Raw genomic sequence first — 18,516 nt, 5'->3', positions numbered from 1 at the left:
CGTTTTATAGAAGCTGCCCAGGCAGGGTGGATGTCTCCCTGGATTTGCTAATCTGTTTGCTTTTTGAAATTACACTATCACCTTTTTGGGTGTTTTTGGCCTCAAAGTGGAAATACATGGTGTTTAAGCCAGGAGCAAGCAAAGATGCATGTGGGGTAAGATCCAGGCCTGGTGTCCACATCTTTCCGGGTGAGCTGGGGCCGGGCTTCCTGAGGTCTGTCGGAACCGGGACAAGCCTCTGGAAACGGTCAGGGAGTTGCGGAAACCCACCGGGCATCGGGTGTCGGGTTTGCTTTGGCCCCAGAGGCAGCCCCGTTCCTTCTCCTGAGGACTCACCCGCCTCCACACCCCTCCTCCTGCTGCTGCTCCAACTGGTCCGGGGCAGGAGGCCACAGACAGGGCCCTCAGGCACCCTGGGAGCCCACACCTCCCCCTCCATGGGACGCAGCCACTGAAGAGTGGTCGAGAGGCAGGCTCTGCTGCTGGCTGGAAACCCCACCCCGCCCTATCCGGTACCGCCTTGTTACGTAGAAGTTACTCAGCAGACGGACACCCTACCCAGTCCCCCTCGGGCAATCATCTGCCCTGTCTTCCCACCTCCAGAGCTACAGTGGGCAGCACCGCCATCCCCAATGTGACAGGGCCCTGGGAGCCTCAGGGCTGCCCGGCCAGGTTGGTCTGCTCTGGTTACATTCTGGCCAAGCTGCCCCTTCCTGCTGACCTGCATGTGTATTGCTGTCACCTTCAGCTCTCAGCACCTCGGCCCCCTTGGGCAGTGAGGAAGGGCCCTGGAGGCGAGGTTGGGAGAAAGGATAGCTAGAATAGGATCCTGCGGGGAACAAGGGTGTGGGTGGCTCTCACCCGGGGCTGCCTCACTGAGAGCACCGCCGAGTGGGGGTGGGGGTGTCCAACTCTCCAGCCACAAACCGCTTCCTCCTTGTCTGCAGGCTGTGCAGGTCTGGCCTGTGAGTAAACACATTTATCAGCAACCCAAGCTGTCACAGTCTCAGTGTTGTGCAAATGCCGGACCGGTGAGCAGAGGAGCCTGCTAGCTTTCCTGCCTGGCCCCGAGGCCCAGAAACCCCTGATCTTGTGTCCTGGGCTCTGGGAAGCCCTGGGCCTTGAGAAGTGGGGTTTGCAGATGGTGACAGGAGGAGGGGAGGGAAGCCTCCAGGGCTGTGGGGTTCAGGCTCCCAGGCCCCCCGGCGCCTGCTGGAGAGGAGAGCTGTGTTCTGTGGGATTGGGTGGAACTTCCTCAGCCCGGGAGGAGCCTGTTCTGGCCCGAGCTGGCCCTGTCTTTTTAGGAATAAATCCCTGGTAGCTCAGCATCGGCAGGGGCCTTGCTGTGCCTGATGTGGCCAGCGTGCCGCCTTTGCACTTTGCTGTTGTGTAACTTGCACCACGAGGTCAAGGAAGGGAAGTGTGATCGCCAGCTGGCCATTGTTTTATAATAACAGGGTCACCTACATGAGCTCAGGCAAAGGCCAGTATCCCCAGCCCTACCTGGGAGCCTCTCGGCAGCCTGGGGGACCTCGTCCTGTGCCACACAGGCAAGCGGACACACCCCCAGGCAGCAGAAGTCACCTGCGGCCCAGTGCCAGCCCTTACTTTCTTGCTTTTCATGCCATTCACATTAGGGTAAGAATGGCTTTGAGACAAAATGTGACAGCATCACTCATGCCAGCTTAGATCCTCAGGGTTCCCTGTCCTCCCAGGATAACGTCCGAGGCTCCGGCCTCTTCTTGCCACTGCCCCTTGACCTCTGTCCTCTGCCCCTAGGCCTGTGCAGTTCCCTGACTCGCCCTGCCCTGGTGCCCTCTCTCCAGGCAGGACTCCCTCCAGCCCCTGGCTGGCCCTGCCCTGCCTCTCCCCAGGGAGGCCCTGAGGCCACCCCCCCCGCCATGTGATCTCTCGAGCAGCGCCCTGTGTGGTCATCTGAGCTGCCTTTCCTGCCACCACCACTGTTCCCACCCCAGGAGGGCAGCCTGGCTGTGAAAGCCCCAGGGAGGGGTCCTGGGTGGACTGTCTGGGGAGCTGTGGTGTCAGCCCAAACCTGCACCCTCGAGGCTGAGCCCACCACGGGGAATGTGGCCACCAAGGGCAAGCACGCTTGGCCGCAGGCCTGGAGACGCCAGAGCCAGGCCACGGTGGGCTGCTGCAGGCTTTGGTCCACGTCGGCCAGCGTCAGCTGCTGTCTGGGGATCTTAGGCTAGGGACAGCCCCTGCACCTGCCATCACCTGGGCTGGGACCCCCACCTAGGGCTCCCCCTCCCCACTTGGACGCCTGCGGGCCCATGCCTATCCCACTTCAGTGAGGCCTCAGCCTGGTGGAGGGGGCGCAGGCTTGGGGGGGAGGGTGGCAGAGCTTCCCACAGGGCTGAACCTATGCCCACAAAGCCATGACTTGCCCCTGCCTGAGGCTTTCTGTTCCCCAGGAAATCAGAGACCCCCCTCTCCTGAAACCACCAGGTGGCCCTCACAAGTCCCTTCCCCTCCAGGACCTGCCTGGCGCCACCTCCTTCCAGCCGCCGGGTCCGCCGAGAGGCCCCCTCTCAGGGCTCTGGCCGGACTTGGGACAGGCTGTGCCTGAGTTTCCTCACCTGTGCAAGGGAGGATGCTGGATTGTGGGGGGAGGGGAAACGGACCCCGCCCCCAGGTGCCGCGCGCCCCGCCCCTCCCACCGGCCGAGGGGCCCATTGGCTGCGGGGCGCCGGGGCGGGGCGCGCGGAAAAGAGCCTCGGGCCAGGAGCGCAGGAACCAGACCGTGTCCCGCGGGGCTGTCACCTCCGCCTCTGCGCCCCGACCTGGCCATGCGCGGCCTCGGGCTCTGGCTGCTGGGCGCGATGATGCTGCCTGGTGAGTGGTTCCAGGGAACCGTCCCGGGCGCAGCGCGGGGCAGGGTGGCTCTCCCCGCAGGACGCGAGGCGGACCCCGAGCCCCTGGCCTGCCCGCACCCCGCACCCTGGCCCGGCTTCGGGCTGGTCCCTGGGAGCGGGCCATCAGGTGCACAGTGGTCTCTGGGTGGAGAGCCCCGGGCCGGGGAGGCCGGGGAGGTCGGAGGGAACCTTCAAAGGTGAACTATGAGAGGGAAGTCCCGCCTCTGAGCTTGTTAGTGGGGTCGGGGCCGGGCCAAGCAGGACGCTTCACCTGCTGCGCGAGGCGCCCTGGGTTCCTGGGATTCACCTGTGGGGCTACCCACCCCCACTATTTAGCCAAGGAGGGAAGGGAGGGCAGACAAGCTGAGGCCTGGAGTGCAGGGGTGTGGGCTGAGGGGACCCGTCTCCTGCCTAGGGGAGGACATGGGGCTGCTGACCCTGGATCCCACCCCTGCTCCTGGAGTGACTTGGGCTGGGGTGTGCTGAGGAGCTTCAGGCTGGAGGCCGGGTTGCTTCCCGCCAGTTTCCTGGGCGGATGGGGGCTGGCTGCTCCCCTGCTGCCTCTCCAGGTTGGAGATGTGGTCATGGAGACACGTCCACTATTGTGTTTTAACGGGAGCAAAGGGTCCTGGGGTTGGTGGTCTCCGAAACCCTGCCCATTGCGTGCTGGGTCCCTGCCCTCTGCTCTCGGATACCAGGGAGTTTCCAGTTCTTGGGAGGTGAATAGCCTCTGGGAGGCCCTTCCTGCTCCCCAGTTAGATGTGATCAGATGATCAGAAGAATGGAGGAGGAGATGGAAACGGGCAGGTCAGTGGCCCGAGTCCTCCTCCCTGGGGGGAAGGTTCATCCTTGCCCTCGGGCCCCTCCGGAGATCTGAGACAGCCTGGAGACCTGTGGAGTCACTGGCACCCGCTGGCACCCACAGCGTCTCTGAGCACTGTGTGTGGGTGCTGCAGGACACAGGCCCACCGGCCATGCCTGGGGGCACTCCTGGGGTCTTTTAGGCACAGAACCCTCACTTGAGTCTTTGTCCCCGAGCTATCTGGTGAGTTCCCCAGGGGAGGGTCAAGCCCAGCAAGAGACAGAATCTGAGGGCCCAGGAGGCCTCTGGGAAGGAAACCTGCCCCCCGGCCCCTCATGCCTGCTGACCCTCCCTCCTGCAGCGATTGCCCCCAGCCGGCCCTGGGCCCTCGTGGAGCAGTATGAGGTCGTGCTGCCGCGGCGTCTGCCAGGCCCCCGAGTCCGCCGAGCTCTGCCCTCCCACTTGGTGAGTCTAAGCTGGCCTGGGGAGGGTCCCTGGCTGGCCCCTGCGCCTATTTCTGTGAAAGGAGCTTTAGCTTACGGAAAGTGGTGAGAGGCCAGTGGGTGTCTGGGGCTGCCCTGTACAGCTCTAGCCCCCTGGGGCCCATCTCCCTTCCTCCCTCCAGCACTGCCTGAGGGCTCCCAGCCTCCTCGTTCCTTCAGGAACTCTATGGACCCCTGGAAGGGAGCAGGGGCAGGTTGTGCTGGCCCCAGGCCCCTCCCCAGTTTCACTTGGCGAGGCTGATAAGCCAAATTCCTCTTTGAGAAGTGACGCTGGCTCACCGCAGAGTTGACACACCTTCCTGTGTTGGGGGGGGGGCCTGGCGGGGGTTTCCCAGCGCTAGAAACTGAGAATGGCCCCCCTCACCGACTGGGGCTGCCCGAGGGTGATTCCTGAAGCCTGAGTGGGTGGGTGTGCACACATGTGCACGGCATATGCATGTGTGTGCCTGTTTCCAGGGAGGGCAGTTCCTGCCCCAGCCCTGTCCTTACCTCAGCATCCGGGGAACCTACTACCGACCTGCCCGCTGCCCTGGGCTCATCCAGCCGGTGGCACAGCTAAGGCTGTCCCAGGGCTCAGCAGGCTGAGCCCCAGCCTGCACATGGGGGCTGGAGATGCAGTGGTCGAGGAGGAGGCTCTGCAGGCCGAGCCCCAGCCCGCACATGGGGGCTGGAGACGCAGTGGTCGAGCAGGAGGCTCTGCAGGCACCACCAGGTCTGGCAGCTGCTGGAAGGGATGGGTCCTGGAGGCAGGCAGCTGTCGCTGGAGGGGCCTGTGCGTGCTATCCCCGCCACCGACCTCCTTTGCTGCCTGGCTGAGGCTATGCCTCCCCCACCCTGTGCTTTCTCGGGGAAGGGGCATTGTCGTTACCCATGCGTGGTCAGATGGGGAAACTGAGGCCTGGGAGGACCGAGGAGCACCGTGTCCTTCCTGTCTACCCAAGTGCTGGGCTCCGCCGGTCGCCTTCAGCACAGCCACGCCCCCTACCCTCCACCCTCCAACCCCTGCCCCCCACCATCCAACCGCCACCCTCCAACCCCACCTGCCACCCTCCACCCCCCGCCCCCCACCCTCTGCCCTCCGCCCCCCACCTCCACCCTCCACCCTCCACTCTCCACCCTCCACCTTCCACCCCCCATCCCCTGCCCCCTACCCTCCACCCTCCACCCTCTACCCTGCCTGAGGCTGTGGACCCTCCAGGATGGAGCCTTGACCTGGGGCTGGAGGCCGGCACCCCTTCCCCCCCAGCTGAGCTTCTCTGGCCCCCAGGATTGAGGTGGGCACAGCCCGGGCAGGCTGCTCACCTGAGACCCTTCCCTCCTCGCTCAGGGCCTGCACCCAGAGAGGGTGAGCTATGTCCTTGGGGCCACAGGGCACAACTTCACCCTCCACCTGCGGAAGAACAGGTGAGTGGGTCTCGGGTCGGCCCCCCTGCCCGGGCCTGGCTCCAGCACACTGGTGTCCCCGGCGTCCAGCCTCTGGGCCAGCCTCTCTGCACCGAGGGGGCCGAGGCAGCCACAGCACTTCTTTTCCAGGGACCTGCTGGGCTCCGGCTACACGGAGACCTATACGGCTGCCAATGGCTCCGAGGTGACGGAGCAGCCTCGTGGGCAGGTATGGGTCGGGCGGAGCAGCTGGGCGGGCAGGTAGGGGCTGGGCGGCCCTCCCCGAGCCTGTGGGGCCATGGGGGCACAGCCTGTGGACCCCTCTCCTGCTTCCCCCGCAGGACCACTGCTTCTACCAGGGCCACGTAGAGGGGTACCCGGACTCAGCCGCCAGCCTCAGCACCTGTGCCGGCCTCAGGTGGGTGTGGCGGACGAACGCCAGGGCTCCCGCAGGTGGAGAGGAAGGCCTAAGCCTGTGGCGGGGGTGGGGAAGGGAGGCAGGGAGGGTGCCTCCTCCTCCCACTCAGGCCTTTGCTGTCTTGCATGGGGGTCTGCTCAGGGGACGCCAAGCCCAAGAGCCTCACCCTCCTGTACCCTGGGGCCTGAAGTCACCTGCGGGGGGCTGCTGGTGGCAGGGTAGGGGGAGCTGTAGGCAACAAACTGGAGCCTCTGGTCCTTCGGGGCAGGACCAGGCCGCTCTGAAGCCCACGACACACCCGGCTCCCACTCCCCTCAGGGGTTTCTTCCAGGTGGGGTCAGACCTGCACCTGATCGAGCCCCTGGATGAAGGTGGCGAGGGCGGACGGCATGCCGTGTACCAGGCTGAGCACCTGCTGCAGACGGCCGGGACCTGTGGGGTCAGCGACGACAGCCTGGGCAGCCTCCTGGGACCCCGGACGGCAGCCGTCTTCAGGCCTCGGCCCGGGGTGAGCACCCTTGTCTCCCGTGTTTGGCTGGTCCTGCCGGTGTCCGCTTGCCTGGCCTGTGAGTCCTCCTGGCTCCCCATGCGCTGGGTGCTGCCCATTGTCTGCAGCCTGGAGCAGGCCTGGCCACGCTCCCCCAGCACTGGACAAGCGCTGGACAGTGGCCCCCGGTCCCTGAGGGAGGGTCCAGGCCCTGGCGCTGGGAAGGCTGACTGGCTTCTTGTGGCTGTTCCCCAGGACTCTCTGCCATCCCGAGAGACCCGCTACGTGGAGCTGTATGTGGTCGTGGACAATGCAGAGGTGTGCTGGGGGCAGGGAAGGTGGGAGAGCAGCCGGCGGGGGCGGGCATGGGGAGTGTGTGGGCTCCAGCCTGAGGGTCTCGTGTCCCCAGTTCCAGATGCTGGGGAGCGAAGCAGCCGTGCGCCATCGGGTGCTGGAGGTAGTGAATCACGTGGACAAGGTGGGCAGCAGTCCTGGCTGCAGAGGTGCCGGAGCCCCTGGTGGGAGGTGGGGGGGTGTTGCCACGGGGTTCATTCCACCTGCTCCAGCTCTGCCCGCCACCTGTGCCTGGCCCCACCTCGCCGTGGGACAGGTGCATCCTCCGCCACCCACCCTCCCTGCTGCACCTTCCGCCACCCCGCCTGACCCCCAGGACTCCACCACCTCTCCAGCTATATCAGAAACTCAACTTCCGTGTGGTCCTGGTGGGCCTGGAGATTTGGAATAGTCGGGACAGGTTCCACGTCAGCCCCGACCCCAGTGTCACACTGGAGAACCTCCTGACCTGGCAGGCGCGGCAACGGACACGGCGGCACCTGCATGACAACGTACAGCTCATCACGTGAGCTGGCGGAGCGGGCAGGGTGGGGAGGGTTGGGGAGGGAGGGCGGGCAGGGTGGGGTGGGAGGGAGAGCAGGGCTGGGGTGGGAGGGAAGTGGGGAGGGAGGGCGGGCAGGGCTGGGGTGGGAGGGAGAGCAGGGCTGGGGTGGGAGGGAAGTGGGGAGGGAGCCGTGTCCAGGGCATCTGTGTCACTCCCACTTCCAGGGGCGTCGACTTCACCGGGACCACTGTGGGGTTTGCCAGGGTGTCTGCCATGTGCTCCCACAGCTCAGGGGCTGTGAACCAGGTGAGGGTGCTCCTGCCCGGGTTTGCCAGGCCGAGGCCAGAGCTGGATAGGGGAGGGGACGCTTCGGTCCAGGTCTCTGGAGCAGGCCACCTCTCCTCAGGCCAGGTTTAATGCCTGGTTTAATGCCTGATTTTATGTTTTAAGGTGGTGTTGGCGGGAAGCTATGCCAAGTCCTGGGCCCTGGTGGGGTGAGGGTGGCAGGCGTGGGGAGTTGGCCACATGGTTCCTGAGAGCACAGACCCTCCTGCAGGACCACAGCAAGAACCCCGTGGGCGTGGCCTGCACCATCGCCCATGAGATGGGCCACAACCTGGGCATGGACCATGATGAGAACGTCCAGGGCTGCCGCTGCCGGGAACGCTTCGAGGCCGGCCGCTGCATCATGGCGGGCAGCATTGGGTGAGGCGGCCAGGCCCTGCAGAGCCAGGGTATGCTGGAGGTACGAGGTGGGTGGAGAAGGGGCCGGGCCGCCTCCCCCAATACTGCCCCGCCTCCCCAGCTCCAGTTTCCCCAGGATGTTCAGTGACTGCAGCGAGGCCTACCTGGAGAGCTTTTTGGAGCAGCCGCAGTCGGCCTGCCTTGCCAACGCCCCTGACCTCAGCCACCTGGTGGGCGGCCCTGTGTGTGGGAACCTGTTTGTGGAGCATGGGGAGCAGTGCGACTGCGGCCCCCCCGAGGTGCGTCCATGCCCCATACCTGCTCCCGTCAGCACTGGGTGCCACAACCTCTGTCCCTTCAGGTCAGGGTGACCGCTGCACATCCACATGTGGAACTTGGGGCTCCCTGAGTGTCCAGAGCGGTCACAGGGAGGGAGTGGCTGCAGGGCACGCCAGTGGTCAGGGGAGGCGGCCAGGTCCGCCCTGGAGCCCAGCCCGGCCCCAGTGCAGCCTGCCAAGGCCTTTGCCGTCGCCCCAGGACTGCCAGAACCGCTGCTGCAACTCTACCACCTGCCAGCTGGCTGAGGGGGCCCAGTGTGCGCATGGTACCTGCTGCCAGGAGTGCAAGGTGAGTGCAGCCTCCCACCGGGGACCCCCAGAGCCCATGGCTGGCAGGTGGGAAGGGACCCTGGGGCGCCAGGGACCAGGCAGCTTGCGTGGACCTGTCCCCCTGGTGAGCTGTTCTCTGCTGGGCCAGGTGAAGCCGGCTGGTGAGCTGTGCCGTCCCAAGAAGGACGTGTGTGACCTTGAGGAGTTCTGTGACGGCCGGCACCCTCAGTGCCCGGAAGACGCCTTCCAGGAGAACGGCACGCCCTGCTCCGGGGGCTACTGCTACAACGGGGCCTGTCCCACACTGGCCCAGCAGTGCCAGGCCTTCTGGGGGCCAGGTGAAGTGGGCACAGAGCTGGCCTGGCAGGGTGGCTGCAGGCCTTGCCAGGGCTAACCCGCTCCTGGTCCCACAGGTGGGCAGGCTGCCGAGGAGTCCTGCTTCTCCTACGACATCCTACCAGGCTGCAAGGCCAACCGGTACAGGTGAGCTTCTGAGACCGCCCTGGGCCCAGGACATGTGCTGTTCCCACAGCGGGGTCAGCCCCAGAAGGGCCTCCGCAAAGGGTCCTGCTCCCATGAGGGTCTGCTCTGGACCCATGGACCCCAGGCTCAAGCGCACCGTGTTGTGGGAGGGAGGTGGGTCACTGTGGCCCCAGCCTGCTGTGGCTCCTGGGCCCCCCAGCATGCGCCCGGGCAAGCTGGCCCACGACCTGCCCTCCATCCACAGGGCTGACACGTGTGGCGTTCTGCAGTGCAAGGGTGGGCAGCAGCCCCTGGGGCGTGCCATCTGCATCGTGGATGTGTGCCACGCGCTCACCACAGAGGATGGCACTGCCTATGAACCAGTGCCCGAGGGCACCCGGTGTGGACCAGAGAAGGTGAGCCCCTGGCTCAGAGGCCGCGCCACCCCCCCAGGCATCCTGGGCATGTGCCCCACGTGGGTGCAGATGCGTTTCTGAGCTTGGCAGCTGCTTGAGGCTGTGGGAACAGAGTTCTCTCCGCGCTTCTAGTAGAGACTGAAAGGTTTCCGGGGGTGGGGAGAGACATGGCTCTCAGTTCATCTGATGCCCATCGCCGGCGGCCACGTGCCCCAGGAGGGCCATTTCCCAGGGGCTTTGGGGGTAGGCAGCCGGCAGATGGGCTGAAGCACAGCCACCTTGGACGTGGTGACCATAGCCCACCCCCAGCTTACCCCGCAGTTTCAAGGGACACTGGCGGGGCAGAGGTCCAGAGCGACTGCCTGAGAGACGCCTCCTACCCCCAGGTTTGCTGGAAAGGACGTTGCCAGGACTTACACGTTTACAGATCCAGCAACTGCTCTGCCCAGTGCCACAACCACGGGGTATGTGTGGCCTCTGGGGACAGGGCCCCTGCACAGAGGCTGCCGCTCTGAGGGAGCCGGTGCTTGGGACAGCTATGGACACGGAAGCCTGAGGCTGGGGGAGCCTGGCGTGTCCTGTCCATGGGGGTCTCTGTGGAGCCCCTGTCGGCTGAGGCCTGGCCTGGGTGGCCTCCGTGGATGGAACCTGCATGGTCACCGGGCAGCGGGCAGGGGCTACATGGAGAAGCCTCGCCGTCGGCGCATGCGGGCAGGGACCGAGGGGCCCTCGGGGGTGGGGCTGGCCCGGGGCCCTCATGCTGGAGGCACGGCCCCCACGGCCCCTTGGGGTCCACAACAGGGTTGGCCCTGAGCCCAGCCATCCCCGCAGGTGTGCAACCACAAGCAGGAGTGCCACTGCCACGCGGGCTGGGCCCCGCCCCACTGTGCGAAGCTGCTGACTGAGGTGCACGCAGGTAGGCCTCCCTGGCCAGCGCGGGTGGGGCTGGGGTCCAAGCTCAGAGGGCCCGAACAGAGCCCAGGCAGAAGCCGCGGGCCCGGGAAGCTGGTGGTGTTCACGGTGCCAGTTTGCTACCACAGGCATCGACACACAGGTGTAGGCAGAGCCTGTCTGCCCCCAGGCTGATGTGAGGAGGAGAGAGCCCTGTCCCAGAGGGAGGCAGTGGCCGAGGGCAGGGCACGGCGGTGAGCTGAGACTCCAGTGTCCTCAGCCTGTGTCTTCCAGCCCCTCCTCGGCCCGGGGCCCTGAGGCCACCCAGCATTTCCTCCCCGGCGGCCACTGAGCACGTGGTCGTCCAGAGCATCAGGCCTCAAAGGCACAGCCGTGCCCACAGCACTGTGGCCCAGGGCCACCCTGCCAAGCTCTCCAACCTGTCACTGGTGAGCTGGGAGTGCCAGTGTAAGGTACCAGGTCCTCCCTGAGGGGTCCACAGGGCACGGCCTGGGGGTGCTGAGAAAGACCATGTCTCTGGGAACCTCCCTGGCTCCTGCCTGAGGTCGCGGCCTGCCTGCCTGATGTGGGGCCGTGTGTCCCACAGCGTCCGGGAGCCTCCCCGTCTTCGTGGTGGTGGTTCTGGTGCTCCTGGCAGTTGTGCTGGTCACCCTGGCAGGCATCATCGTCTACCGCAAAGCCCGGAGCCGCATCCTGAGCAGGTGAGGGTGGCAGGGGCTGTGACGGAGGGTGGCGGGGACTATGACGGAGGATGGCGAGTGCTTCCTGTGCTCAGCTGCCAGAGGAAGGAGTGCCCAGCAGGGGCCCATGGTGGACGGCACGGACACCCAGGCTCCTCTGTGCCCCGACGTCGTGACACCCCCCGGCTTGGGCTGAGTTTGAAGGGCCTTCCTGGCTCCACTCGGCCAGTGCCACTCTGGACTCCACCTTCCCCCGAGGCTGGGGCGTTGGGCTTGGGGGAAATCCAGAGAGGCCCGGTGGGGTCCCCCATACCCTGACCCAGCCCCGTGAGCACCCTGCCAGTTTCCTGCTGAGCCCTGCTCTAGGGACCTGGACCCCCATACAGCAGGAGACCCCCACGCAGCAGGACACACTGGCCCCACAGCCTCCAAGCATCTCCCGCCCACATGATTGGGGCCCCCAGGACATGGAGGGGGTGTCCCTGCCTCTTCAGGGTCCGCCCCGCCTCCTGGGCCTGTCTGTCTCTCATGGCCGCAACCTCTCGCCCTGAAGCCTCTCGGGTCGGCTGGAGCTGGGAGGGACAGACTCGGGGTGTGGTGCTGGGGCCCCATGGCTGGACACTGACCACGCGCCCTGTGCTTCCTCCCCAGGAACGTGGCTCCCAAGACCACCATGGGGCGCTCCAACCCCCTGTTCCACCAGGCTGCCAGCCGCGTGCCGGCCAAGAGCGGGGCTCCAGCCCCATCCAGGGACCCCCAAGAGCTGGTCCCCACCACCCACCTGGGCCAGCCCGCCGGACACCCGGCCTCCTCGGTGGCTCTGAAGAGGCCGCCCCCTGCTGTAAGCACCACCCCTGGCGGGTTCATAAGGCTGAAAGCAGTGCCCAGGCCCCATCCTGCGACCCCAAGTGCAGCCCGAGGCCAGCAGAGCCTTTTCATTAAATTCATGCACAGGCCAGCGGTGGCCCCGAGGCCCAGAGCAGCTGCTGTGGTCGCCCTGCTGGGAACACTGAGGCTTTGGGAGTGGGCACTTCCCAGACCCCTTTGAGCCATGACAGAATCTGAGCTTGAACTTAAACTTGGGGGCTCCGAGCCCAGGGAAGCTTCCTGGCCTCCACAGAGCCCATCTGAGGACAGTAGTGTCGAGACACAAATGCTCTCTGGCCCCCTGCTCGGGATCACACGGCTGAGGGGGGAATGGGGTGGGGCCTCATCTGGGGTGGGGCCCTGTGGGCCACGCAGACGCCTCCAGCACACACAAGAGGCAGGAACCTCGGATCCTGGAGCTGGGGGTGCTGGAGGGGCACGGGGGTCCCAGCTCTGACCCAGGCTCTCGGCCCTGTCTCCTCCAGCCTCCGGTCACTGTGTCCAGCCCACCCTTCCCGGTTCCTGTCTACACTCGACAGGCACCAAAGCAGGTGAGCAGTGGTGATTGGGCGGCCAAGCCGTCTGAGGGTGTCCAGGCCTTCCTGATGGGATTGGGGTCTGTGCACTGCACCGGGGGCCAGGGATCCCCAGGTGGCCCCCCGCTGTGCACAGAAGGCTGGTTAGCCCGACCTCATGAGGACGTCAGACTGAAAGGCGGTTCAGCGAGGCCATGGGAAGGCAGGAGCTCAGTCCTGCCCTGCGTTGGAGCTGGTTTGGGGGTCCTGGCTCCTTCTCCTTCCACTCAGACGTGCTCCGCCCACCAAGCCCCTCCCAGAGCTGAAGCTCTGGCAGAGAAGAGGACTCCCTGGGGCCCTGCAGGACAGATGGGTGGGTGGGCTCAGGGCAGGGACACGTTCTGCGCTTCCCTTGGGTTTGGGGGCTTTGGGGGTTTTGGAAAGATCTCTCAAAACCCGAATCACTGGAGCCCTGGCATGCTGAGGGTTAACTCCCAGGCCTCCGTGTCCCCCCAGGGTTGGGGTCCTGTCCCTGTGCCCTGGCTCCCACCTCTGGGCTAACCTTGGAGCCCTTTTTGGACCCCATGGGGGCAGCTCATTGGCCTCAGCCCTGGGAAACCGCTCTGGCGGTGGGTGGAGAAGGACCCTTGAGCTCCCTTCCTGGGGCCACTGACTCAGCTAGGGCAGCAGAAAGGGCCAGGCTTTCTCTCTGGGGCCTGGCACGGGGCCCCAGTGGTACCATCGATATCCACCTGGCATTGCGGGACATTGTGAGCAGCCTCTGTCCTCAGAGAGGGCAGGACGGTGGCGGGCAGGCCGGGGCTGGGGAGGTGCCTGTGTGAAGAGGTCCCACGGTGCATCTCCGGGGACCCCCTCCACAGAGGTTCGTGGTCAGCCCTAGGACTGGGCTGTGCAGGGAAGACCTGGGGCAGGAGAGCCCCTGCCCTCTGGGTAGAGGCTTTTTTTTGTTAACATTTAATTTTGAACAAATTTTAGACTTACAGAAAAGTTGCAAAAATAGCCTAGAGAATCCTGCATGCCCTTCGCCTGGCCTGCTCCCGAATGGCCACAGTGTGGGCGCACAGCCAAGGCGTCACGTATGGCCACAGTGTGGGCGCGCAGCCGAGGCGCCACATCCCGGGTCAGCTCCCGTATGGCCACGGTGTGGGTGCACAGCCGAGGCGTCACGTCACCCGTGCGACCCAGTCAGTACCGCCCGCTCCCTCTGGACGCCCTTCTCCAGCCATGGTCCCCCCAGGCACTCAGCCCCCAGGCACTCAGCCCCCGGCCCCTCTGCTTTTCCTCAGCTTGCACTTTGGAAGTGTGGCCAGCAGTGCTTTCAGAGTCCCTCAGCCTGGGTTTGTCCCGTCTTTCCTCGTGTGGATGAGGGCCGTGCACTGTTGGCGGGGGCAGCACTGGACACACCCTTCCCCAGGCACAGCCCAGGCCTGGCCCACATGCAGCTTCGGTCACGGGTGATGTTGACACAGTGCCTAGTTGGAGCAGCGTCCACAGATTTTTCCTTAGAAAGCTCCTGTCTTCTTTTTGTAGTGAGCAGATGCGTTGGGGAGATGCCTTGAGACTCTTTGAACCTTAAGCTTGGACCCACTAGTTTTGGCACCCATTGGTGAATATTGGCTGCAGTAGTTGTTCTGTGCTGTTTGCCTAATAGTGATTTTCTCTCTTTTTTTTTTTTTTTGAGATGGAGTCTCGTTCTGTCGCCCAGGCTGGAGTGCAGTGGCGCGATCTCGGCTCACTGCAATCTCCGCCTCTCAGGTTCATGCCATTCTCCTGCCTCAGCCTCCCAATGTAGCTGAGACTACAGGTGCCCGCCACCATGCCTGGCTAAATTTTTGTTGTTTTTTTTTTTTTTCAGTAGAGACGGGGTTTCACTGTGTTAGCCAAGATGGTCTTGATCTCTTGACCTCGTAATCTGCCTGCCTTGGCTTCCCAAAGTGCTGGGATTACAGACGTGAGCCACCATGCCCGGCCCTAAGAGTGATTTTCTATTTCTCTCTTTCCTTTTTAACTTTTTATTTGAACTAACTTCAGACTTGTACGTGAGTTGCAGAAATAGTCCTAGAAGGGGTCTGGACAGGCAAAACGGGTGCCTGAAGGGGGCAGAGAGATTTCTGGCCAAGGAAGTTATGGTTACCAGGCATGGCGGTGGATGGGGCAGAGGCTGCAGCAGGAGCTGGGCGTGGAGATAGATGGGGCACAGACTGCAGCAGGAGCTGGGCGTGGAGGTAGATGGGGCAGAGGCTGCAGCAGGAGCTGGGCGTGGAGGTAGATGGGGCAGAGGCTGCAGCAGGAGCTGGGCGTGGAGGTAGATGGGGCAGAGGCTGCAGCAGGAGCTGGGCGTGGAGGTAGATGGGGCAGAGGCTGCAGCAGGAGCTGGGCGTGGAGGTAGATGGGGCAGAGGCTGCAGCAGGAGCTGGGCGTGGAGGTAGATGGGGCAGAGGCTGCAGCAGGAGCTGGGCGTGGAGGTAGATGGGGCAGAGGCTGCAGCAGGAGCTGGGCGTGGAGGTAGATGGGGCAGAGGCTGCAGCAGGAGCTGGGCGTGGAGGTAGATGGGGCAGAGGCTGCAGCAGGAGCTGGGCGTGGAGGTAGATGGGGCAGAGGCTGCAGCAGGAGCTGGGCGTGGAGGTAGATGGGGCAGAGGCTGCAGCAGGAGCTGGGCGTGGCGGTAGATGGGGCAGAGGCTGCAGCAGGAGCTGGGCGTGGAGGTAGATGGGGCAGAGGCTGCAGCAGGAGCTGGGCGTGGAGGTAGATGGGGCAGAGGCTGCAGCAGGAGCTGGGCGTGGAGGTAGATGGGGCAGAGGCTGCAGCAGGAGCTGGGCGTGGAGGTAGATGGGGCAGAGGCTGCAGCAGGAGCTGGGCGTGGAGGTAGATGGGGCAGAGGCTGCAGCAGGAGCTGGGCGTGGAGGTAGATGGGGCAGAGGCTGCAGCAGGAGCTGGGCGTGGAGGTAGATGGGGCAGAGGCTGCAGCAGGAGCTGGGTGTGGAGGTAGATGGGCAGAGGCTGCAGCAGGAGCTGGACGTGGAGGTAGATGGGGCAGAGGCTGCAGCAGGAACAGGTGTGGCAGTAGATGGGGCAGAGGCTGCAGCAGAACTGTGCAGGAGGGAAGTCACTCACTCTTCACTCCCACGGGCCTCCCCTGGCTGCTCAGTAGGGTCCTTTGGAAGCTGCTGAAAACTGCAGATGCTTAGCCCACCCAGGCTCTGTGTGACACAGCCAGGAGTGAGCTCCACAGCTCTGTGTGGTGGACATCCAGCCTCCCTACCCTGGGAAAGCTGAAATGCAAAGAAACACGTGTTTTAGTAGCTAATTATTGGCCTTTGAGCTTCCAAAACACCACATTCCGGCAATCTGTAGAGCTCTTCAGGCCAGGCGCATTGGCTCATGCCTGTAATCCCAGCACTTTGGGAGGCTGGGGCGGGAGGATCACTTGAGCCCAGGAGTTCAAGACCAGCCTGGGCAACATAGGGAGACCCCGTCTCTACAAAAAATAAAAAATTAGCTGGGTATGGTGGCTTATGCCTGTCGTCCCAGCTACTCAGGAGGCTGAGGTGGGAGGATCGCTTGAACCCAGGAAGAGGAAGCTGCAGTGAGCCAACATCACGCCACTGCACTCCAGTCTGGGTGACAGGGAGACCCTGACTCAAAAAAAAAAAAAAAAAAAAGGAAAGGAAAAAAGCTCTTGGAGGGTAATATGGGGGTTGGTTAGGGAATGTGGATGGTGTACTGGGCAGGTGGGCCCAGGATGGCGTTCTGCCACTGATGGGCTTTATTCTGTGGGCAGTGGCAGCCAGGAGGGCTTTTCTGTAGCGAGCTCAGTGGGGGCGGAGCCTGCAGGCTCCCTGTGGGGCAGAGCGAGGTCTGTGGGGACCTTTGTTCCAGGTCCAGAGAAGGTGATGTCCAGGCTAGAGCCGGGACTGCCTGGGGGACCCATGTCAGCTGTGTCTGTTTCCTCCCAGGTCATCAAGCCGACGTTCGCGCCCCCAGTGCCCCCAGTCAAACCCGGGGCTGGTGCGGCCAACCCTGGTGCAGCTGAGGTGAGGCCCCAGCACACACCAGGCAGAGTCCACTGTGCAGTGGACGGCACAACCTCCCCACGGGGCTGACGGTGGCACGGCCTCCCCACGGGGCTGACAGTGGCACTGCCCTGGAGGGTGGGGCTTTTTTCTGATTATCTGTGGATAAACTTGGGTGACTGAAAGAAAAGGGAAAGGCATTGGCAGTGGCTATACTGTGATATCTGTGCTGTGATCAGAGGACTTCTCAGCAGATGCTGACCCCGGCTGTCAGTGGTGCCTGATGTTCCCCCAGCAACTGCAGGGAAGAAAGTCTGTCCTCTGTGAGCTGTATATACTGTGACTGCCACACCTGCCATTGTGTGCATGGGCCATGTTGTTGGTGGATGAACCAAGAATCCACATTTTAAGAAATGTTAAAGGACGTAAAATTTCGTTGTACCCTTTATATACCTTTTATAGCAGGTAGTTTTTCAACATCGGTTATCTTTTCCTCCTCCCAGGGTGCTGTTGGCCCAAAGGTTGCCCTGAAGCCCCCCATCCAGAGGAAGCAAGGAGCCGGAGCTCCCACAGCACCCTAGGGGGGCACCTGCGCCTGTGTGGAAATTTGGAGAAGTTGCGGCAGAGAAGCCATGCGTTCCAGCATTCCACGGTCCAGCTAGCGCCGCTCAGCCCTAGACCCTGACTTTGCAGGCTCAGCTGCTGTTCTAACCTCAGGAATGCATCTACCTGAGAGGCTCCTGCTGTCCATGCCCTCAGCCACTTCCTTCTCCCCTCCTTGGCCACGGGTAGCCCCAGCTGTCTGCAGGCACCAGGCTGGGATGAGCTGTGTGCCTGTGGGTGCGTGTGTGTGTACGTGTCTCCAGGTGGCCGCTGGTCTCCCCCTGTGTTCAGGAGGCCACATATACAGCCCCTCCCAGCCACACCTGCCCCTGCTCTGGGGCCTGCTGAGCCGGCTGCCCTGGGCACCCGGTTCCAGGCAGCACAGACGTGGGGCATCCCCAGAAAGACTCCATCCCAGGACCAGGTTCCCCTGCGTGCTCTTCGAGAGGGTGTCAGTGAGCAGACTGCACCCCAAGCTCCCGACTCCAGGTCCCCTGATCTTGGGGCCTGTTTCCCATGGGATTCAAGAGGGACAGCCCCAGCTTTGTGTGTATTTAAGCTCAGGAATCGCCTTTATGGAAAGGGCTATGTGGGAGAGTCAGCTATCTTGTCTGGTTTTCTTGAGACCTCAGATGTGTGTTCAGCAGGGCTGAAAGCTTTTATTCTTTAATAATAAAAAATATATATTTTACTAATAAATTATTGACCGAGTTCTGTAGATTCTTGTTAGATCAGCGGGGAAGGATGGCGGGCTTCAGTTCACGAGATACAAAGGTCGGCGCTTGGTAAAATGCAGACTGCGAATAGATGAGGTCAAGCCACCTTCCTTTCTCCCTGGATTTCTCAGGCCCTCCCCAGCGTAACTAACAGTCCCGCCCCTCCCGCGGGCAGACGATCCGATCCAGGAACCCACGCCCAAGAAGACTTCGCCGCGATGCACGGAGGAGCCCGCGCTCCCCCCGCCCCGCCCCGTCTCCGGGCAACGGCCCCGCCCCGTCTCCCGGCAACGGCCCCGCCCGCGCCCCGCCCATTCCGTCTCGTCTCCCGGCAACGGCCCCGCCTCTTCCGGCCCCATCCCCTTGTCCGGGCCACTGCCCCGCACGCCCGCCGCCATGCTGGGCTCGACCCCGGCCCCGCGCGGCCTCCACGCCTGGCTGGACGCGCTCCCGCTCAGCCACCCACGCGCCGCCTGGCCCGGGACCTCAGCTATGGCGGTGGGCGCGCGTCCGCGAAGTCGTGGAGTCCGAGGGGCCCCCGCGGCAGGGGCCTGCGCCCTCGGCCCAGGAGAAGCGGCGAATGGCCCGCGGCGCCCCTCCCGGCTGCTCGCTGACCCCCCCCCCCTCAGAGTCTGGGGCTGCGAACCCCGCTTCGCCTTTGCTGCATCCGACTCAGCCTTTCAGATCTGTAGGATCCGGGACTCCAGTGTCC

The 18,516-nt window shown here is 64.0% G+C and overlaps 1 protein-coding gene across 2 annotated transcripts; it reads left to right on the top strand.

Annotated features, from left to right (window-relative positions):
* Window positions 1-58: 58 nt before the first annotated feature.
* ADAM8 (ADAM metallopeptidase domain 8) lies at window positions 59-17,800 on the top strand. Of its 2 annotated transcripts, XM_055353981.2 has the most exons (23): window positions 59-2,856; window positions 4,040-4,143; window positions 5,509-5,585; window positions 5,715-5,793; window positions 5,906-5,982; window positions 6,301-6,490; window positions 6,725-6,787; window positions 6,879-6,947; window positions 7,159-7,328; window positions 7,532-7,613; window positions 7,864-8,012; window positions 8,113-8,290; window positions 8,529-8,618; window positions 8,748-8,937; window positions 9,013-9,082; window positions 9,327-9,477; window positions 9,864-9,941; window positions 10,309-10,393; window positions 10,976-11,090; window positions 11,721-11,910; window positions 12,422-12,487; window positions 16,429-16,506; window positions 16,989-17,800. In XM_055353981.2, the coding sequence occupies exons 1-23, from the start codon at window positions 2,400-2,402 to the stop codon at window positions 17,064-17,066; spliced, it is 2,886 nt and encodes a 961-aa protein (XP_055209956.2). In that variant the 5' UTR covers window positions 59-2,399; the 3' UTR covers window positions 17,067-17,800. The 2 variants fall into 2 exon arrangements, with proteins under 2 accessions (XP_055209956.2, XP_063566665.1); XM_063710595.1 differs by lacking the exons at window positions 10,976-11,090; window positions 16,989-17,800 and having other exon boundaries at window positions 11,773-11,910; window positions 16,429-16,505.
* The last annotated feature ends 716 nt before the right edge of the window (window positions 17,801-18,516 follow it).

Source organism: Gorilla gorilla, chromosome 8, assembly GCF_029281585.2.
Source record: "Gorilla gorilla gorilla isolate KB3781 chromosome 8, NHGRI_mGorGor1-v2.1_pri, whole genome shotgun sequence".
In the NCBI taxonomy this organism is placed as follows: Eukaryota; Metazoa; Chordata; class Mammalia; order Primates; family Hominidae; genus Gorilla; species Gorilla gorilla.
The sequence above is the reverse complement of the archived record's forward strand: the minus strand, read 5'-3'. Positions and strand labels throughout refer to the sequence as shown.